Genomic DNA, 21,795 nt, shown 5'->3' with positions numbered 1-21,795 from the left:
AATGAGGAATACGAAAGGGAAAGAGGAGAAGTACCTGACATATGCTCTCTAGGCCTTTTAGAAAACAAGAAGTTGCTCTTTTGGCCACATATATGTGAATCTATCAGAAAGGTGATATTGGCAGGGCGTGGTGGCTCAGGTCTATAATCCTAGCACTTTGGGAGGCTAAGGCTGATGGATCGCTTGAGTCCAGGAGTTTGAGATCAGACTGGGCAACATGGTGAAACTCTGTCTCCACAAAAAATACAAAAATTAGCCAGGCATGGTGGTGAGCACCTACAGTCCCAGCTACTCAGGAGGCTGAGGCAGGAGGATCACTTGAGCCCAGGAGGCAGAGGTTGCAGTGAGCTGAGATTATGCCACTGCACTCCAGCCTGGGCAACAGATTGAGACCCTGTCTCAAAAAAATAAAAAATAAATACATAAGCTAAAAAAACTTGTTTTAAAAAGATGGTATCGTAGACATCAAGGGTATGGGCACCGTTCAAAAAGGAATGTCCCACAAGTGCCACCATGGCTAAACTGGAAGAGTCTACAATGTTCCCCGGCATGCTGCTGGCACTGTTGTAAACAAGTTAAGGGCAAGATTCTTGTCAAGAGAATTAATGGGTGTATGGAGCATATTATGCTAAGAGCTGAGATAGTTTCCTGAAACACATGAAGGAAAATGATCAGAAAAAGAAGGAAGCCAAAGAGAAAGGTACCTAGATTAGACTGAAGTACCAGCCTGCTCCACCCAGGGAAGCGCACTTTGTTGGAACCAATGGGAAGGAGCCTGAGCTGCTGGGACTGATTCCCTATGATTTCATGCATAATAGGTGCGAAAAAAAGGCTGGGTGTGGTGGCTCAAGCGTGCAACCCCAGTACTTTGGGAAGCTCAGGCGGGTGAATCACTTGAGGTCAGGAGTTCGAGTAGCTGAGACTACAGGCACGTGCCACCATGCCCGACTAATTTTGTTTATTTTTTGTAGAGATGGAGGTCTCGCTGTGTTGTCCAGGCTGGTCTTGAACTCGTGGACTTAAGCAGTCTTCCAGTCTCAGCCTCCCAAAGTGCTGGGATTACAGGGATGACCCACCACGTCCAGCCATTGATGTGTTTTACCTCTTTTTTCTTTTTTAAGACGGAGTCTTGCACTGTTGCCCAGGCTGGAATGCAGTGGCGTGATCTCGGCTCACTGCAAGCTCTGCCTCCTGGATTCATGCCATTCTCCTGCCTCAGCCTCCTGAGTAGCTGCGACTACAGGCGCCCACCACCACGCCTGGCTAATTTTTTGTACTTTTAGTAGAGATGGGGTTTCACTGTGTTAGCCAGGATGGTCTCAATCTCCTGACCTTGTGATCCACCCACCTTGGCCTCCCAAAGTGCTGGGATTACAGGCGTGAGGCACCGTGCCCAGCCGATGTGTTTTACTTTTTTAACTTTAACAATCTTTAGTAATATTCTCCATACTAGCCAATTACAAAATGTACATTACAGATGTAATACATCTATTGGCCAGCTACAGCCTGGCCAACATGGCAAAACCCTTTCTCTACTAAAAATACAAAAATTAACTGGGCATGGTGGCATACACCTGTAATCCCAGCTACTTGGGAGACTGAGGCATGAGAATTCCTTGAACCTGGGAGGCAGAGGTTGCAGTAAGCTGAGATCACACCACTGCACTCCAGCCTGGGTATGACTCTGCCTCAAAAAAAAAAAAAGAATATATCCTTACTAAGAGATGAATGCAGCTAAGAGTTCGTGAAGGACATTCGGAAGGTAGTAAGAGGCACTGGTACAAAATGATTATGGATAAATCCTTTGAATTTTCTATTTTATCCTTGTAGAGAGCCGTTTTCATATTTTCCTAGTAAGTCAAATGCTCCACATTTTTCAGTACAAAAAGATAATGTATATTTTGTAAATTGGCTAGTATGGAGAATCTTAATAAAGACTGTATGTAAAAAAAGTAAAACACATCAATGGCTAGACGTGGTGGGTCACGCCTGTAATCCCAGCACGTTGGGAGGCCGAGGTGGGAAGACCGCTTGAGTCCACGAGTTCAAGACCAGTCTGAACAACACAGCAAGACCCCATCTCTATAAAAAATAAACAAAATTAGTCGGGCATGGTGGCATGTGCCTATAGTCCCAGCCACTCAGGAGGCAGAGGTGGGAGGATAGCTTGAGCTTGGGAGGTTGTGGTTGCAATGAGCCATGATTGTGCCACTGCACTCAGTCTGGGCAACAGAGCGAGACCCTGTCTCAAAAACAAACAAACAAAACACACACACACAATCAAACTATCTGAACAGTAAGATCTAGTTTTTGTTTTAAAAAGGAGCCATGGCTGGGCGCGGTGGCTCAAGCCTGTAATCCCAGCACTTTGGGAGGCCGAGACGGGTGGATCACGAGGTCAGGAGATCGAGACCATCCTGGCTAACATGGTGAAACCCCGTCTCTACTAAAAAATACAAAAAACTAGCCGGGCGAGGTGGCGGGCGCCTGTAGTCCCAGCTACTCGGGAGGCTGAGGCAGGAGAATGGCGTAAACCCGGGAGGCGGAGCTTGCAGTGAGCTGAGATCCGGCCACTGCACTCCAGCCCGGGAGACAGAGTGAGACTCCGTCTCAAAAAAAAAAAAAAAAAAAGGAGCCATACACATATGTACACACTAAAAACATTGGAAGGGTATATACAACAAACATTAACTGAGGTTATTTCAGGATATAGGATTGTCAGTGATTTGATTTTTACTTCCTTCTTTACACCTTTCTGTTGTGTGAAAACAAGGAATATGGTGATGTTATAGTCGGGGGGAACATCCCATCACTGTGGTTTATGTAATGAAAGCAACATACGGCCATGTGTCCTTGCTCTGGCAGGCTCTGATGAGAGAGGGCTTCGTTTTATTCATGCTGCCTGGTTACTAACCAGAAAAGTCAAGTTGTACATAGTAACCAAAGAAACCAGGCTAAGACTCTTACAACCCGTGTTCATGCTCTGACTGTGCTGGTGTCTGCTACCCTAAAGTCATTCGCTCTTTGGATCTCGATTTCCTTATCTGTACAAGACAATCGTTGGATTTAATAATTGCTACAAGTGCCTGTTTCTCCGTTTTCAAAAATCTCAGCTCTGATGCAAACCCACAGGAATGATGGTAATCGATCTCGTTTTAAAAGATTGGGTGCGAAGTTGCAGGGAGGTTGGTTAAGGGCCTTCAACCCCCACTTCCCTGCATCCCCCATGAATCACTTTCCATCAAGGTAGCAGGCACATCCACTTACATTCTTCCTGCCAGCAAAAATGAAAGCCATTCTGAGTTCAGACACAAGACCAGCATGGGTTCCCGTTAGCAGAAGCTTTTCCAAAGCCCTCACCTCAAGCTAGACCCTTTGTTCTGGGCAGGATTTCAAAGCTTCTCCATGACCACCAAAAACATCCAGTCACTTAAAAACAGCTTTGGAGCAGCTCAGGCCAGCACTGAGCAATTAGGCATTCATGATGCCCCTGCTGTTGAGTGGTAATTAGTTTAATGAAGGACTATTAAAACACATAAAAATCTCAACCAACAAAAATAAACAAAGCAGCCAAAGTCAGTGTCTTACATGTGTAACTAGGCCTGCATGTAATGTAACGCTAATGCAAAGGATGCCCCACACAAGCGTTTAGAAATGCGCATGTGTGCTCCCTAGGAGCCCAAGCGTTTAATTGGCTTCAATTTTTAAAAATGCTCATTGCATATCATGACCACACATATACACACGATGTTAATTCTAGAGAGCAGTTTTAACTTCTGACTAGAAAAAAACGTATTCAATTGATGAGAAAGCATAGACAGGCATTCTTGCCACCTTTGCAACTTCCATCCAACACACACAGATGACTGACTGGTGGATTGCCTAAGCTCCTCCCCAGGTGCTCACATTTCTGAAGGGTGGCTTTTTGCTGCAAAAGGGATGACTCAGAAGTGGCTCAGAAGGGGCATTCACATTGAGAACTTTTTATTTCCCCGAATCCCCCCACGCTTTTTTGCAGATGGTAGTGAAATGAAGGCAACTTGGATTGTGAGGGGGAAGGAGCAGGTAGCTGCTGGCACACGGCTTCCTGCTGGCTGTTCCCCAAGTCCCCGCAGAGTGAGGGACAGACAGTGCCTACGGCTTTAAAAGCCAGCAGTCAACAAGTCAGGAACCCAGGTGTGGAGACCTCCCTTTACCTCAAAAGAGGGGAAAAAAAGGTAACATAAACTATATACTTACGATTTTTGTACTTTTCTGTATGAAGTACCTCTTAAAATTTACATTAAAACAAACAAAAATACACCTCCAACCAAAGAAATCAGACACAAAAGACTGTATACTGTACAGCTCCACTTATAAAAATCCAGCAAGCCCCTGGTCAATGGAGGGCGCTTCTTTAATCACATCTTCTCCCTCTAGAGGGCAAAGCCAAAACTATTCTTAGAAAAACCTCTACTAGCAGCAGATTATTTTTCCCCTTAACAAGAATAACCAGCCAAACTAGTAGAGTAGCATAATTCAGAGGGAACAAGATCCTTTTCCTGCTCAGGATGAAGTGTGGGAGAAAAATGTGAATGAATAGAATCATTTGCTCCTGGGTGAAACTCTACCATCAAGGAACTCCCATACTTTCCAGATATCAATGCTGCCAACTTCCCAAAGACCAAAACGTCACAATCCCCCCATATTTACAAGTTAAAGCAAGCCACGAGTAAGAGAGGAACTGAACCACCCAGGAAAGGCTGCAGCAAAACAGGAAGTTATAAACAAGGCTCTCAATTCACTATTCTTCGCTGATGTGGGTGCACAGAACACAGAGCCCATTCTTGAGGATTAGACTCAATGATGCTAACATTTGCCTTGCTTGATGAACTCCTCCCCTGATGCTGACTTTACCTTAAGCGCACCACAGAGTTCAACAGTGTCTGCATCATCAACCACAGTAATTCGAAAATTTGGAGTCTGTAGAAGTTCTTTGAAGAGAAGGCCGTTCTCCATTACTTTGCTGCCTGTCAAAAGGTTAGACAAAAAGGATATTAATAGTGGTCTCTAATCTTAATTTTCACACCTAATACCCTTTAAAATAACTTTCTACTTACTATAAAAGTAACATATGTTCATGATAGGATATTTAGAAAATACATAGGAGCAGAGATAAAGTAAAAATATCCCGTTTCCAATAGAGGTGATCATTTACCATTTGACATACATTTTTAACTGACTGAACATGAATCTAAAGCTTTTCTTGGCCAGACATGATGGCTCACACCTGTAATTCCAGCATTTTGGGAAGCTGAGGCAGGTGAATCACTTGAGGTCAGAAGTTAGAGACCAGCCTGGCCAACATGACGAAACCCCGCCTCTACTAAAAATACAAGAATTAGCTGGGCGTGGTGGCGCATGCCTATAATCCCAGCTACTTGGGAGGCTGAGGCAGGAGAATCTCTTGGACCTGGAGGTGGAGGTTGCAGTGAGCCAAGATCGCACCATTGCACTCCAGCCTGGTTGACACAGTGAGACTCTGTCTAAAAAAAAAAGTTTTTCTCAAAATTGGGAACATAACATATATGTGGTTTCATCATCTGCTTTCTCTGACTTTGAGAAGATGGAAATGCTGTCAGAGTACTTGTTTTTGCTACCACTATATTCCCCTCCTTTGGGACAGTGCCTGGGATGTGATGTTCACTAGTTTTCACATATTTATTACAGTTATATATATTTTTTTGTTTTGGAAATCTTTGATTAAAATATAAAAACAAACAAAAATAAAGTCTTACACACAAAGCCTGATGTGAAATCTGCTGTGGTTGGTGGGGTTCAGGGTGAGGTTAACGAAATCCACCCTACCCAGCTCTAGAGAGACTGAAAATCAGGATCATAAGGTTTACCAGCCAAGTCCTGGCTCCCAAATCAGTGTCACCACACAGAGATAGCAGAAGGCACACTGAATACTACAGCACTCAGGCTCTGTCTGCCTCAAGGTGGGAGACCAGCCGTTCCCAAGCCTGTCTGCACAGAACAATCATCTGGGGATCTTTACAAATACCAAAGCCCATGCCTCATCTCAGACCAATTAAATTACAATCTCTGGAATGGAGCGGGCACCAATCATTTTTGAAACTCCCCAGGTGATTCCAATGGGCAGACAAGTATGAAAACCTCTGATATAACCTCCTTCAGCTTCCGCTTCATCGGTAACAATACTACGGTACAGCTAAATGAGAATCCTATGTGAAAACAGTCTTTCAGTGGTAAGAAGCACTCAGAGATCCCAAGTAATAATCATGGAGTCAGCTGACATTTGCATGCTTATTTTTTATTTACTTATTTTTTTGAGACGGAGTCTCCCTCTGTCACCCAGGCTGGAGTACAGTGGCACAATCTGGGCTCACTGCAACCACCGCCTCCCGAGTTCAAGCAATTCTCCTGCCTCAGCCTCCTGAGTAGCTAGGATTACAGGCACCCACCACCACACCCAGCTAATTTTTGTATTTTTAGTAGAGATGGGGTTTCACCATGTTGGCCAGGCTAGTCTTGAACTTCTGACCTCGTGATCCACCCATCTCAGCCTCCCAGGGTGCTAGGATTACAGGCGTGAGCCACTGCGCCTGGCCATGCATGCTTATTATTATGATTTTCTCCATGTACAGACAGGGAAACAGAGGCCCAGAGAGGTTTGCCAACTTGCCCGTGGTCAAACAGCTGGTAGAAGGAGTGCCCAAATTCTAACCCATATACTGCTCTGGCTGCCAGGGCCCATGGCTGAGTATCCTATGCCACCTCTTGGGGATGGGAAGAGAGAGGATAAAACAAGCAAAAATCAAACAAACATACATCAGAATTAGAGCTATACATTTCCAAAGCACAAAAAAGCATGATTATCAGCCAGCACGGTAGCTCACACCTGTAATCCCAGCACTTTGGGAGGCTGAGGTGGGCAGATCACAAGGTCAAGAGATTGAAGCCATCCTGGTTAACACAGTGAAACCCTGTCTCTACTAAAAATACAAAAAAATTAGCTGGGCATGGTGGCATGCACCCGTCATCCCAGCTACTTAGGAGGCTGAGGCAGGAGCATCACTTGAACCCAGGACGTGGAGGTTGCAGTGAGCCGAGATCGCGCCACTGCACTCCAGCCTGGGTGACAGAGCAAGACTCCATCTCAAAAAAAAAAAAAAAAACCCAAAGAAACAGCAAGATTGTCAACAACTAAAATTACACCAAGAAGTGACACAATGTCAAAATAATCCAGGCCATCTGAGGGTTGAGAGAGGGTGGGGAGTGGATGAAATGAGACTGGCTCAGTTAATCATTTCTAAAGATGGGTGATGGGCACGTGAGGTTCAGGATAGTGCTCTACTTTTGTTTTCTGAAAAGTTTCATAATAAAACACAATATCTACACCCAATACTTAGAAACACAGGCTACTCTGTAGCATTACTGTTCTTTCATTTAGCTGAGTTCCCCTTTTCCAAATGTTAGAACTATGTCAGTTTGTGCAAATTGTTCTCTTCCTTTTTAAACAGTCCACCAGGCTGTCTAGGTGACTCTGCAACATTCTTGCATCATCTGGGTTGGGTAAACCAGCTCTTGGCCCCCACATCATATTACAGCCTCACCGTGTCCCTCCTCCCACTGCTCAGTGCCTCCAACACAAAGGATGCTCCTGAACATTGCAGACTGGCCCCTCCCTCAAGTCACTTTAATCCAGCCGTCTGCAGCTAGATGCTTGGGTTGCTGGTGAACAAACTGAGGAATGGGCAGGGGAACGCACACTCTTGGCTTGCCATAGATACAAGGTAGGGTCTATGGGTTCCTCTGTGGCTGCAAATAACACACAGTGTCCATCCAAAAGGTGGGCTTGATTTACAGCAATCTCATATTTTCTCAAGGTACCTTTTAAAATTTATTACCTTAAATCATGGATAAGAGGCTCAAGCGATTCTCCCACCTCAGCCTCCTGAGTAGCTGGAACTACAGGCATGTGCCACCATGCTCGGCTAATTTTTGTATTTTTAGTACAGATGGGGTTTCGCCATGTTGGCCAGGCTGGTCTCGAACTCCTGACCTCAAGCAATCCACCTGCCTTGGTCTTCCCAAGTGCTGGGATTACAGGCATGAGCCACCACGCCCAGCCCACTAATTTTATTATTAATATAATACCAGTCATAAGCCAGTGTGTTGGCTCACGCATGTAATCCCAGCACTTTGAGAGGCTGAGGCAGGTGGATTGCTTGAGGTCAGGATTTCAAGACTAGCCTGGTCAGCATGGCAAAATCCCATCTCTACAAAAAATCTCTACAAAATCCCATCTCTACAAAATTCCCATCTCTACACTGCACTCCAGCCTGGGCAACAGCGTGAGACTCTATCTCAAAAACAACAACAACGACAAACCCCAGTCATAAACAGTGACATGGCAAGCAGGGACTCAGGGCACCTGTACAGAACAGATACTGCCGGACACCCATGTGGGAAGGCTGCCCAAAACTCGATGTAAACCAAAGACAGGAAAATCCCCTTTCTCTGTCACACCAAGTTTTAGAGGCAATTAACCTATTTAATAAAACTCCTTCAAAACCCTTATTTTAGTTTGTGATTCCATATGTGTTTGTGTGCTTAGAAGTTCCATAAGGAGCTTATGTATTCTAGACATTTGGCACCATGCCTGATACATAAGAGGGTTTGAAAAATATTTGTGGAATGACTGGATAAAAAGTCTCAGAGTCTGTGGTATACCCCAAGAACGAAGGGAGACCTCACCACAAGAGGGCACTGTAGTTCACCATGACAGGATTTTGAAAACTGAAGCTGCCCTATCTGAAGACTCAAGGGGGCCACGATTCCTGAACCTACCATAATTTAAAATAGTCCCTATGCATCAACAAAGGATGTCTGGATAACCACACTGCAATTATCAAATACAGAAAATGTAATGTTTACATAATATTATCTAACATACAATCCACATTCAAATCTCACCCATCACCTCTGCATTGTCTTCCACAGCAACCCTCCCTGCCCAATCCAGGATCCCACACTGCAGTTAGTGCTCATGTCTCCTTTTTTATTTTTAGAGAAAAGTTCTTGCTCTGTCACCCAGGTTGGAGTGCCGTGGTGCGATCACTGCTCACTGCAGCCTCCACCTCCCACGCTGAAGCAATCCTCTCACCTCAGCCTCTCGAGTAGCTGGGACTATAAGCATGCACCACCACACCCAGCTAATTTTTGTATTTTTAGTAAAGATGAGGTTTCATTTGTCATGTTGGCCAGGCTGGTCTCAAACTCCTGACTTCAGGTGATCTGCCTGCCTTGGCCTCCAAAAGTGCTGGGATTACATGTATGTGCCATCATACCTGGCTAATTTTTGTATTTTTTGTAGAGATGGGATCTCATTATGTTGCCCAGGCTGGTCTCAAACTCCTGGGCTCAAGTGATCATCCCACCTTGGCCTCCCAAAGTGCTAAGATAATAGGTGTGAGTCACCACGCCTGGCTTAGTAATATATCTTTAGTCCTCTTTAATCTGGGACACTCCTTTAGCCTTTCATTGTCTTTCATGACACTGACTTTTTTGAAGAGTCAAAGATGTCATAGGCCTGTTGTTTTGTAACATATTCCTTACTTTGGGCTTGTCTGATATTCTCATGATTAAATCCAGGTTATAGACCAGGCACAGAGGCTTGCACCTGTAATCCTGGTACTTCAGCAGGCTGAGGCAGGAGGATCCCATGAGGCCAGGAATTCAAAATTAATTAATTCAGGTTACATAAAACAATTTTTAAAACACCACTTTCATATTCTATCTCACTTTCAATGTTTTACTTAATTTTTCTTTTTTAAAGAGATAGGGTCTTGCTGTCACCCAGGCTGGAGTGCAGTGGCATGATCATAGCCATTGCAGTGACTACAGCCTTGCTCAAACTCCTAGCCTCAAGGTGATCCTCTCACAGCAGTCTCCTGAGTAGCTGGGACTATAGGTATGTACTACCACACCAGGCTAATTAAAATAATTTTTTTTTCCTTTTTTGGAAACTCCCAGCTACATTTCCCAGGCTGATTTCAAACTCTTGGCCTCATAGGATCCTCAGCTTTAGCCTTGCGACTAGCTGGTATAACAGGCATGAGCTACTCCACCCAGAAATGCTTTACTTAATTTAATTCAGGTCATCAGTGCCTACCACAGTCCACTCCACAGACAAGGCATAGAAGCACCAGGTAAAGAAATGCCAGAGGGAAAGAAATGTAACTTGTGTGCTTTTATCTGTCTTTTCAAACTAAAAAAGCCTAATGCACCCAACTAGAAACTTTCCTACAACAAACAGGCTAGAGTTACAGCCAGGATTGGATCAGGAACTGAGACTGGAGATTAAGATTTAGTCTTCCAGAATGAACTGGGAAAGGATTACTGGCAGATACGATTGAGTTAGAACGAACTAGTTAATAATCTCTTTGCGAAAATATAAGTAATTATATAACAATTTCATAGGCTACATTAAAACTGCAGATGAATAAAAGAATTAACTGTAAAAGAATAAGACCTATTCATTTATGTATGTACTAGGATACATACATAAACAAATTTTTTCCAGAAGAATATTTAGAAACTGCTAATAGTAAAAGCCATTAAAAAAGAATGAAATCAGCTGGATGCGGTGGCACACACCTGTAATCCCAGCATTTCGGGAGGCCGAGGCAGGCGGATCATGAGGTCAATATGGTGAAACCCCGTCTTTACTAAAAATACAAAAATTAGCTTGGCGTGGTGGCACATGCCTGTAATTCTAGTTACTTGGAGGCTGAGGCAGGAGAATCGCCTGAACCAGGGAGCTGGAGGTTGCAGTGAGTCAAGATTACACCACTGCACTCAAGCCTAGCGACAGGGTGAGACTGCATCTCAAAAAAAAAAAAAAGAAAGAATGAAATTATGTCCTTTGCAGCATGGATGCAGCTGGAAGCCATTATCCTAAGCGAGTTAACACAGGAACAGAAAACCAAATACTACATGTTCTCACTTATAAGTGAGAGCTAAACATTGGGTACTCACAAACATAAAGATGGCAATAACAGGTACTGGGGACTACTAGAGAGGAGAGAAAGGAGGGAAGGATTGAAAAACTACCTATTGGGTACTATGCTCACTACCTGGATGACAGGATTAGTCTTAACCCAGACCTTAGCATCACGCAATACACCCATGTAACAAGCCTGCACATGTACCGCCGGAATCTAAAATAAAAGTTGAAATTATAAAAAACAAAAAAGAAACTGCTAACAGTGATTCCCTCTGGGAAGAGAGAAATGGATGGGAAATTACAATCTTAGTTCTACTTTTCCACCTTCTCATGGTGCTTGAAATTTTTTTTAAACCTGTGTATCACTTTTGTAAATGACAACCTGGGCAGGTCATATCACAGGCTATTCATTACTTCTTTACATTATTTGTGATACTTCTCCTCTCCAAAAAATACTGTTTTCCAAAAAAAAGTTTTGTGTCCAAATATATGGAATTGTTGATGGAATGCTATGCAGTTATGAGGATGTACAGTATATTAACAGACTCTGAAAGGTTTTTGTTACATATTCAGCGAATAAAGCAATTATTAAACAGTATATGATTTACTACAAACATAATAGTTTGTACAAATAGAGAAAAAGGATATATAACAAAACTATCAAAATTTTAAAATAGCTTTTTTTGATTATCTCTATCTTTTTTTTTTTTTTTTTTTTTGAGACAGAGTCTCGGTCTTCGCCAGGCTGAGTGCAGTGCCTGGATCTCAGCTCACTGCAGCTCCGCTCCCGGGTTTACGCATTCTCCTGCCTCAGCCTCCTGAGTAGCTGAGCTGTAGCGCTCTCCACCTTGCCCGGCTAGTTTTTTTGTATTTTAGTAGAGACGGGTTCACGTGTTGGCCAGGATGTCTCGATCTCCTGACCTCGGATCCGCCCATCTCGGCTCGCCAAGCCTCCCAAAGTGCTGGGATTACAGGTTTGAGCCACTGCGCCCGGCCGATTATCTCTATCTTCCATAATAATCATGTAAAATACCTCCATAATTAAAATAAAAATTAAGGTAGAAAATTCCAAAAAACCCTAAAAAGTCCTATGTATAGGCAGCTGTAAGAATCTGGAGCTACATTTTCCTGCGCATTCATCTCACGCAAGCGAGCCTGACTGACATCTCTCAGAGCTTCCTTTTACAAAGCTGCCAAGGAGAAATGATTCATATTGCTTGCAGGTTTGACAAGGGGGAAAGTAAAAATTCTGTAGTGGTAGATAAACTTTTCCAAAGCATCTGAAAATACAATAATATTACTCTTCCAACAAAGCATCCTTTAATATGGTACATGGACACTTGAGAATGAATTCTCAAAGCCCCTTTTAAAAGAAATGAAAATTTTCATAACGTCAATGTGAGAACAATGTATCTATCCTATTATACGTAAGAGTAGAAAAGGCTTACTATTTCAGGAAACAAAAGACTCAAATTTGTTCCTGGCTTCTACAGTAGTGTGGAATCTTGGGGCAGGTAATTTATTCTCTCAGTCTTATTATTCACCTGAAAATGGGGGTCATTCAACCAATGTTTAGATCTCATTGGAATCAATGAGGATCCAGATACTAGCATCTGTAAGAAAAGAAAATTTGCATTTCCAAGGCCAGGGGACCCCTACCATGGATGTAGCCACCTGTTTCTTGGTACAAGCAACCTTGCACCTTTGTGTTTAATCTCAATAATTCACTGTTGGATCACAGCAAGTCAGAATGGTCTTCTTGGCAGTATTCATTTATATTCATTCTGGAGGTTGTTGAAACACTTCAGTCCTACAAAATAGGCTCCTTAGGTAAACCCCCGCCCCACTGAATGCCCACTTAGGAATGTTAAGAGGGACAGTGAAGAGTCTATTACAGAAAATATCAGAAATGGAATATGTACAAGTTCAAACATCAAATGTCCAGACTCCTGGAGCCCCTCCCAGGCAGTGCTTACCAATGGTGGTCTCACAGAACTTCTCTGCAGCCACCTCATTGGCAATGTTGGCTCCCATCAGCACACTGATGTCAATGCCCATCTTCTCGCGGATGATGTCAGAAATGAGTTTCAGCCCCTCGGGGCCCTCGTCTATGCCCTACAAGGATGCCAAGAAGTTAGGAGAAAACAAACCGCCAAATTAAAGAGGCATGGGATAGCAGATGTCCCATGGCTACACAACTTGAAAAATGTCTCCTACTTACAAGAGTAAGCATCCATACTGCCTATGTACAGCTTAAAGAAGAATCAAATGAAGAAAATAAACATGTACTCATCACTCGTGTTAAGAAATAGAATGTGACTGTCACCACTGAAGTCCCCTGTGCGTCTCCTCTCAAGTTCATCCTCCTTCTACCCCTGCTCCCCAGCGTGAACCACTGTCCTGAATGCTGTATGCATTGCTCCCTTGCTTTTCTTGATTATTTTACCACATCGGATGGTCCCTAAACAATGTTGTATGTCATTATCCCTGGTGTTTCAAGTCTATACAGAGAATTGTGCCATTCACCTGTGCTGTCTTGAATTACAATATCGTTTTACAGATTCACTCATGTGGCTGCATGAAACTTCTGGTTCATTTCTGTTCACTTACTGCACAGTATTCCAAAATGAATAGTTCACATTTCATTTGCCTGTTCTCTTGCTGATGACATTTGGGTTGCTCTGGTTTGCCTTCATGAACATTCATCTGTAAATGCTCTGGCACAGCCTCTCTCGGGAGTTCTTTTTTTTTTTTTTTTTTGAGACAGAGTCTCAGAGTCTCGCTCTGTCGCCCAGATTGGAATGCAGTGGCGTGATCTTGGCTCACTGCAAGCTCTGCCTCCCGGGTTCACGCCATTCTCCTGCCTCAGTCTCCTAAGTAGCAGGGACTACAGGCCCCCGCCACCACACCTGGCTAATTTTTTGTATTTTAGTAGAGACGGGGTTTCACTGTGTTAGCCAGGATGGTCTCGCTCTCCTGACCTCATGATCCGCTCTTGGGAGTTCTTAATCTTTCCAACGACACGGGCCTTACCCCTGGTAGTCTGGTGAAGTTTATGGACTCATTCTCAGAATTTCACAGGCATAAAACCAAATACCTAAAATAACCCAGGAATCCAATTATGTTGAAATTTGTTTAAAAAACAAATTTACGATAAAGTAATATATGCACTGTTTTATTAATGCAATTAGAAAAAGATGTCATGGCAGGTCTAATAATTATCACAATTTCCAAGTAGTGACGAGTATAAACGATACCTTGAGATATCAGAAAAAGGTATAAAGTGAAATGAAAGCCCTGTGACTCCTATTGACAACAAGGTCTCAGATCCTGCTAATACTACTGTTCCTGAAACGTTGGCTGTGAGCTGCATTCACAAATGAAGAGAATGTTCATTTCACTTACAGGTTAAAATGAATTAGAATGCAAGGATTTTTTTTCCTCTATAATTAAGTGCATGAACTTCCCGCATTCACCCTGTGGACCTTCAGAGGTTGTTTGTGGAGTTCTGGTTAAAAACACACGCTTTAAGGTATATATCCAGGAATGGGCTCTAACGGTTATTAATCTTCCAGCTAATTCAAACTGCTGGTGGTTTCCAGATGGCAGGCTGAGCCCCCAGAGTGGACTGGCAGGGGCGGCACAGCTCCTCACATCACGGCCGCTGCTAGTCTGCTGCAACAGAAAGCAGCCCACTCTCAACCTGAGCTAAACTAGTCTTGTATGTTTTATGACCTTTTGGGCATCTTTAAAAACACAAACGAAAAACTGCCACAACTTCCCCTTCAGCTCCAAATCTCAAGCAGATGAGAGTATGAGGAAATGAAATGTCCTGATAAGCAATGTCCAGCCCTGGGCAGCGCACACTCGAGTTACCTTGATGAGGGTGATTCCCAGCGCTTTCTTGGGCACTCTCCCAGTGATCTCATCACAGATCCTGTGAATGAACTGGTGGGGAATGACAAACACCAGCAGGTCTGCGTCCTGCACAGCCTCGCTGAGATTTGAGATGGCAACCTGCAACCAAAAGGCAGAGAAGACAGTTTCTCCTCCTATATCAAACTATGCCTGTCCACATGGTTTCACTCACTGACCATTTATCAGATGCCTACTATGTGCAGAACACTGCACAGATAGACAAGGAAGGCAAATGTGTTTGCTTTGCCTTCCTTATTCCTTATGGGGGTCTGAAGCAGAGGGTTTGCCTCTGTCACCAGCTGGGCAGGTGACTTACCCTCTCCACCCCTCAACTGCCTTATCTGCAAAAGGCACCACTAATCACACTATGTGGGTTGCTCTCTGTTGCTCTCCCACCTCACCAGCCCTCCATCCATTTTCTGCTCTTCTCTGCCCCGTTCTTTTCCCAGGAGGCTGCTTTCTCTCAACTGTTTCCCCAGGCTCCCTTGTTCTCTGGCTTCCAGTGGGCTTCAGCCAATGGGAGGCACTGTCAGGAGATCAAAGGATGGGAGGAGAGACAGGTCTCCTCAGGCCACTTCTGCCCAGGCTCACAGTGCTTCTGGCTTGGCTTCATTCTACAGCTGCACCTGCTGCCAGGCAGCCCCTTTCTAAGGCCATGTCTCTAAGCCCTCTTCAGGCTGGTGACATGTTTTTTCCCTGACCCTTTCAGGGGTGGTAATGGCTTCCTGCTGTTGCTAATCTCTGAGCATTTCACCAACCCCTGTTGATTCCCTCGACCCCATGGCCCCTCTGTAAATGATCCCACACTAAACTCTCCTTTGAGAGCACCGCTGTGAGGACTAAATGATACAGAAAAGTGCCTGAGACTTGATATACACTCAATACATGTCAGCTATTATGACGATTTCTTTCCTTAAGGGTGAAGATTAGTTTAACACGGCAGAAGTGAGGGCATGCAGCGCAGACTCCAGGGCACACGGTCTCTGGCAAAGGTTGCTTGCTGCGCCTAGTATCTGTTCTTCCTTATTCCTCAGCATTAGAACCCCTAGTTTCAAGCTGGGCTCCTGAATGCCGGCAAAGAAGGCTATGTTTCCCTGTGCTCCTTGCAGCTAGGTATACCATGTGACTGAGTTCTGATCAAGGCAGCATCAGTGGAAGTGCTGCCTGTGACTTCTAGAAAATGTCCTGGAAGGTCCTTCTCCTTCCTTTTGCCAGTGGGAATGTGAAGGCATAGCTGGAATTCAGACAGTCACCTTAGAGCAGAAGGAGGACAGCACATGCCGAGATGGCAGAACGGTGGAATCAAACGAGTCTCTGCCACCATGATGCTGCACCAACCACAAACGTCTTTACATGAGAGAAAAATGCACAAGCATTTACCTTGCTTAGACCACTGTTATTTTAGGTTTTCTGTCATATGTATTTAAACCTAACTATAACTGACTTAGTCCCCATTAAGCATTCCTGGTTCCCAAAATGAAAGGCCTTAGATGAAGATTCTTCTCTGAGGAAACCGTGTCTGTCACAGGAACATCGTTCAGAATGGGCCAGCCTCTGAGGAAACCTAGTTTGGGGGTTGTGATGGAGACTACCAACTCCCAGCCAAAATTCTTTCTCCGCTTTCTCTATAATCACAGACCTGTAAGCTGGTCGCTGGTCATCTAGCTAAGGACTACATTTCCCAGCAGTCCTTGCAGCTACACACGGCCATGGACCAAGTGCTCATTGTTGGATGTGAGAGGGAGAAGTGGGTTCCACTGACAGCCCAGAGCCCTCAAGACAGTGAGTTGCCTCCTCCACACTTTCTCTTCCCCCTTACCGTGAGCTGAAAACCTTCGTAACTTAGCCTTGATCACAGTGATGGTTACAAGGCCTAGGAGATGGTACAGGAAAAAAAAAAAAAACAAGAAGAATAGTGTAAAGCGAAGCACTGGAGTATTTCCATGTGAGAGGAAGACAAGTCTCTTGTTCTTTGTCACATTATTATGTCTTTTGCAGTATCTTAGCCTATTACCTTGACTAATGCCTGTGCTAAGAGTTACTCCCTCACACAAAGGATTCCCCAAAGAAAATGTATCCTGAAGTTTCATTCCCTTATCCCTTCAGGAGGTGTGGAGGACTTCTATAATTTATTGCCTAGCCTCCATTCCCCTTCTTTCTAGCAGAAGTTTCCTTAAACTTCCTTTCCAAAGCTACCACTTCCCTATTTTAATCATGCCATTTGGGTGGAATTGGCCCCTACCCCATTCCAGGGGTGGTTCTTAACTTGTTCAAGCTAATGGGCACATTAAACAATCAGCGCTAACAAGAAACCAGCAGATGTCTTCTGGGAAACAGACGCTTGCTTGTTCTTCAGGAGTAGCCACGGGTCTTTCCTTGAACAAGGTGGGATGCTGCTGTGAAGTCTAGAACTACTGCATCCATGTTTACAAATGTGAGGGGAGAACCTATGCCACGGGGCTCCCATGTGGATGAAGCCAACTTTGTGGATGGCGAAGCAGAGGAACAGAGGGAAAAACAGGGCCCTGTTAATATCATGCAAGCTGCTGGTTCAGGCTATACCTGAAGTCAACGCTACCTGGATCTTTAGTTACAAGAGCCCAAACATTTAGCTTTAAGCTGACTTGAATGACAACTTAGAGTCACTCCCCATACAGCAGATCAAAACCCAAAGCTCAGTACATCTCCCTCGTTAGTGGCAGACCCAAAGGCAGGGAAGGCCTATTTGCCTATTTTCCTCTTTGGAAAGGCTTCTCCAGATTGGTAATCTAGGCTGGGTAGTCCACAAGTGGTGAAGATTTATTACAAAAAATCCACCTGCTACATTATTCCTCTCACACCTGGAGATCCACCCCCTCCAACAAAGCATTTTCTGATTCTATTCCATTAATCTCCCAATGCAGGCCAGGTGCCATGTTCATGCCTGTAATAATTCCAGCACTTTGGAAGGCTGAGGTGGGTGGATCGCTTGAGGCCAAGAGTTTGAGACCAGCTTGGCCAACATAGCGAAACCCCATCTCTACTAAAAATATAAATTAGCCAAGTGTGGTGGTGCACACCTGTAATCCTAGCTACTTAGGAGGCTGAGGTGTAAGAATCACTTGAACCTGGGATGGGGAGGTTGCAGTGAGCTGAGACTGCGCCACTGCACTCCAGCCTGGGCGACAGAGCAAGACTCTGTCTCAAAAAAACAAAACAAAACAAAAAAACAATGCTCTTGATGCCAACCCATAATTGACCTGTGTGTCCTTGATTGGCAAAGCTCATCGTTTTGCTCTCATGTGTTTACCTGTGTCCCACCCATCCTCCCACGGCCTTCCCAAGAACTCCGATCGCCCCTTCCCCTTCATACTGGCCTTGCTCAGATGGACATTTATGTACCCTACTCCCTGGTTCATAAGAAGCCTGGCCACCTGACATTTAATTAAAACCTATTCCTCTGGACCTACTGTTTCTCCTCTTCCCCATCCACCTCTAACACACACACTCTCCTCCCTTTCCCACTTTGGGGCATTTTCAACATGGTGAAGTGGAAAAAAACACCAGAACCAAAGAGAAAAAATGTAGGTTTAAAGGTCTGGGTTGCACATCTGCAACTGACCAGTTGTGTGGCCTCTGGCGAGCAACTCAGCTTCATCGACCTCAGTCACACCATATGTAAAATGAAGATAAAAATTACCTTTCCGACCTGGCTACCTCACAGAGCACTTTCCAATTAAGTAATATGAGTGACAGTGTTTTGAAACTACAAAGACCTTAACAAATGAAAGTGTATTCATCAGAAAAATCTACCTGTATCCTGCAAATCCTTAACTTTTAAGGAACAGGCCTATTCCCATGTCTTTTGCTAAAATACATCCCCATCCAGGCTCAGTGGCTCATGCCATAATCCCAACACTTTCAGGAGGCTGAGGCAGGAGAACTGCTTGAGCCCAGGAGCTCGAGACCAGCCTAAGCAACACAGTACGACCTCGTCTTTACAAAAAATTAAAATAAATAAATAAATAAATAACCGGGTGTGGTGATGGGTGCCTGTGGTCCCAGCTACTTGGGAAGCTGAGGTGGGAGGATCACTTGAGCCCAGGAGGTCGAGGCTGCAAAAAGTTGTGATTGCACCACTGTACTCCAGCCTCAGGGACAGAGTGAGGTCCTATCACAAATAAATAAACAAACAAACAAACCATTCTCAAGGAAGCTGCCAGCTGGCCAGGATTTCTTCTGTCTCTTACATTTCCTTCTTAATAAATCAAAGAGGAACCTGCAGGTGGTAGGGAATGTGATGGTCTTTAGGACAATGTGGTTGGGGCTTATTCTCCTTGGTGGAATACTTGGGGTTTAACTCACAGAAGCAACATGCACAATGCGAGCTGTATTTTCATGGTGTGCATGGTCCATTCACAGAACGTTATTCCTCTTACGCAGTATCAGAACAAGTTCTCATCTGCTAATGAGATCAGGTGAATCTCATCTTTCAGAATAAAACCTTTTGCTAAGCGCCTACCCGATTTTCTGCTCTGAAAATAATCAGGAGCTGCTTTGGAAATGGTGACTGATTTTGTGAGCCTCCTGCCAAAAATCTTTCTGAGAGTGTCCATCATTCCAGATCCTGAACTATGCCAGGAAGCACAACTCAGAACAGCAGGTCTTGCCTTTCAACGGCAAGTAGGACCAACGACCCAGAACGAAGGCATCAGGGCTGGTTTGCTTAACGCCCAGGCTTTCAGGAGCCCAGTGCTCTTGCTTCAAGTTAATAAAAGCCTAACAACAAATAAAAATCATTGGAAACAAAGCTGGTGAAGTCTGTGTGGATAAGCCTGAAGGTTCTTTTGTACCTCCTGGATCCACCATCACTGTCCATAGTGTGTGTTCAATGAGCTTTTACCTGTTAGCAACATCTTATCTGCGGTCATCAGAGTGGGCAAGAAAAAGACCTCATTTCTATCATCACAGACTGACCTCCTCACCCTCCAAAGATGCTATTTTATGGTCTTTAAAAGCAATTAGGATGAAAATGCTTTCTCCATTCATTCATGACTATAAATAGGCTCACTGGATCAAATGTGAAGAAAAAACATCTAAGTAGGAAAATAAGAACTGCTCCTCTCTGCACCAGAAATAATCGCTATCAATATTTTGGTACATTCCTTCCAAGGCCTTTTTGAGCCTATGGAAATATCTAAAATTGTATTTACAGAATTAAAGTAATACTCTTATATCTTTTAAATATAGTATTATAAGAATATTCCTGTCATTCAAATGAAGACTTTTCCCCCTAAAATCCATGAATCTTACCACAAACCTTTTTGTACCAACATCATAGTAAAGAGATAAAACAATGATAAGCCAAATAAAAGATACCAAGGCTGTTCTCATTTTTATCTAATCTCTTAGGGCGACCACAGTTATTTCTACCTCAAGTCTGTATGAATCTACATGCTGAAACAATTCTGGTTCCTAATGAGAATGGTGTAGTTTAACAATGGTCCAGCTGCCGTGGGCAGAGCATCATGGCCAGCCTCTACTGCCAGTCAGCTAACCGGACGCCATGGCAGCTCACCCCTCTACTGCCGTTCAGCTAACGGACGCCATGGCAGCTCACTACACTCTACTGCGTCAGCTAACGGACGCCTATGGCAGCTCACCTGACACTCTACTGCCAGTCAGCTAACCGGACGCCATGGCAGCTCACCTACACTCTACTGCCAGTCAGCTAACCGGACGCCATGGCAGCTCACCTACACTCTACTGCCAGTCAGCTAACCGGACGCCATGGGCAGCTCACCTACACGTCTACGCCAGTCAGCTAACCGGACGCCATTGGCAGCTCACCTATACTCTACTGCCAGTCAGCTAACCGCGACGCCATGGCAAGCTCACCTATACTCTACTGCCAGTCAGCAAACCGGACCGCCATGGCAGCTCACCTACACTCTACTGCCAGTCAGCTAACCGGACGCCATGCATGGCTCACCTACACTCTACTGCAGTCAGCTAACCGGACGCCATGGCAGCTACACCTACACTCTACTGCAGTCAGCGTACACCGACGCCATGGCAGCTCACCTACACTCTACTGCCAGTCAGCTAACCGGACGCCATGGCAGCTCACCTACACTCTACTGCCAGTCAGCTAACCGGACGCCATGGCAGCTCACCTATACTCTACTGTCAGTCAGGGCTAACGGACGCATGTCAACTCACCTCACACTCTGTGGGGGATGTGCGTACTCAGATTCAAGACAATACCAGGAGCAAAACACACAGCAATTGTCGTACGTGGGACATGGTAGAGGCTCAAAAATACTGTAATTGCCTTCTGTTCAACTCATCTCGTTTGCAGCCAAGATCTTAGGTGAAATTCACATACTTGGCTCTACATGCATACATACGACCCTCAGACAGAGGACCTCATCTGATGATTCTTATGTAAACATGCCACTGTTGGTAAGTAAGGCTATTTCTGTAAAAACAGCTATCCACCGCCTGGATTCCCCAGTACAACACCGATAATATCAATTTATCATGTACTCCATGGTTCCCAAAGCATGGCTCTTGAACCAACAGCATCCCCATTACCTGGGAACTTGTGAGAAATGCACATTCAGGGACCCCACCTGAAACCTACTGAATCAGAAACTATAGGAGTGGGCCCACGTATCCCTGGGAAGCTCTCCCAGCGATCTGATGAACACTAAAATTTGATGCTCACCAGGGAAAACTACTCCTCCAATGAAATGAAAGAGTTAAACCCAGGGAGCAAAGGAGTTAACACTGAGGCTTCCCACTGAAGTGATATTTTAATTTTCAGAAGGCTTTCAGCAAAAATTAATAGGTATTACCCCAACCCTAGTTCCCAAATGTAA

The 21,795-nt window shown here is 44.5% G+C and overlaps 1 protein-coding gene across 1 annotated transcript in view; it reads right to left on the bottom strand.

Annotated features, from left to right (window-relative positions):
• Nucleotides 1-21,795, bottom strand: part of GPD1L (glycerol-3-phosphate dehydrogenase 1 like) — a 67,351-nt gene that overhangs the window by 17,072 nt on the left and 28,484 nt on the right. Inside the window, exons 3-5 of the mRNA XM_017887690.1 lie at nt 14,891-15,031; nt 12,991-13,129; nt 4,897-5,009 (exon numbers count right to left, since the gene is read on the bottom strand). Coding sequence (XP_017743179.1) covers nt 4,897-5,009; nt 12,991-13,129; nt 14,891-15,031 — 393 coding nt within the window. The remainder of the gene's footprint in view (nt 1-4,896; nt 5,010-12,990; nt 13,130-14,890; nt 15,032-21,795) is intronic.

The sequence above is a fragment of the Rhinopithecus bieti genome, unplaced genomic scaffold, assembly GCF_001698545.2.
Source record: "Rhinopithecus bieti isolate Rb0 unplaced genomic scaffold, ASM169854v2 scaffold_17429, whole genome shotgun sequence".
In the NCBI taxonomy this organism is placed as follows: Eukaryota; Metazoa; Chordata; class Mammalia; order Primates; family Cercopithecidae; genus Rhinopithecus; species Rhinopithecus bieti.
This window is presented reverse-complemented; position numbering and strand designations above follow the sequence as displayed.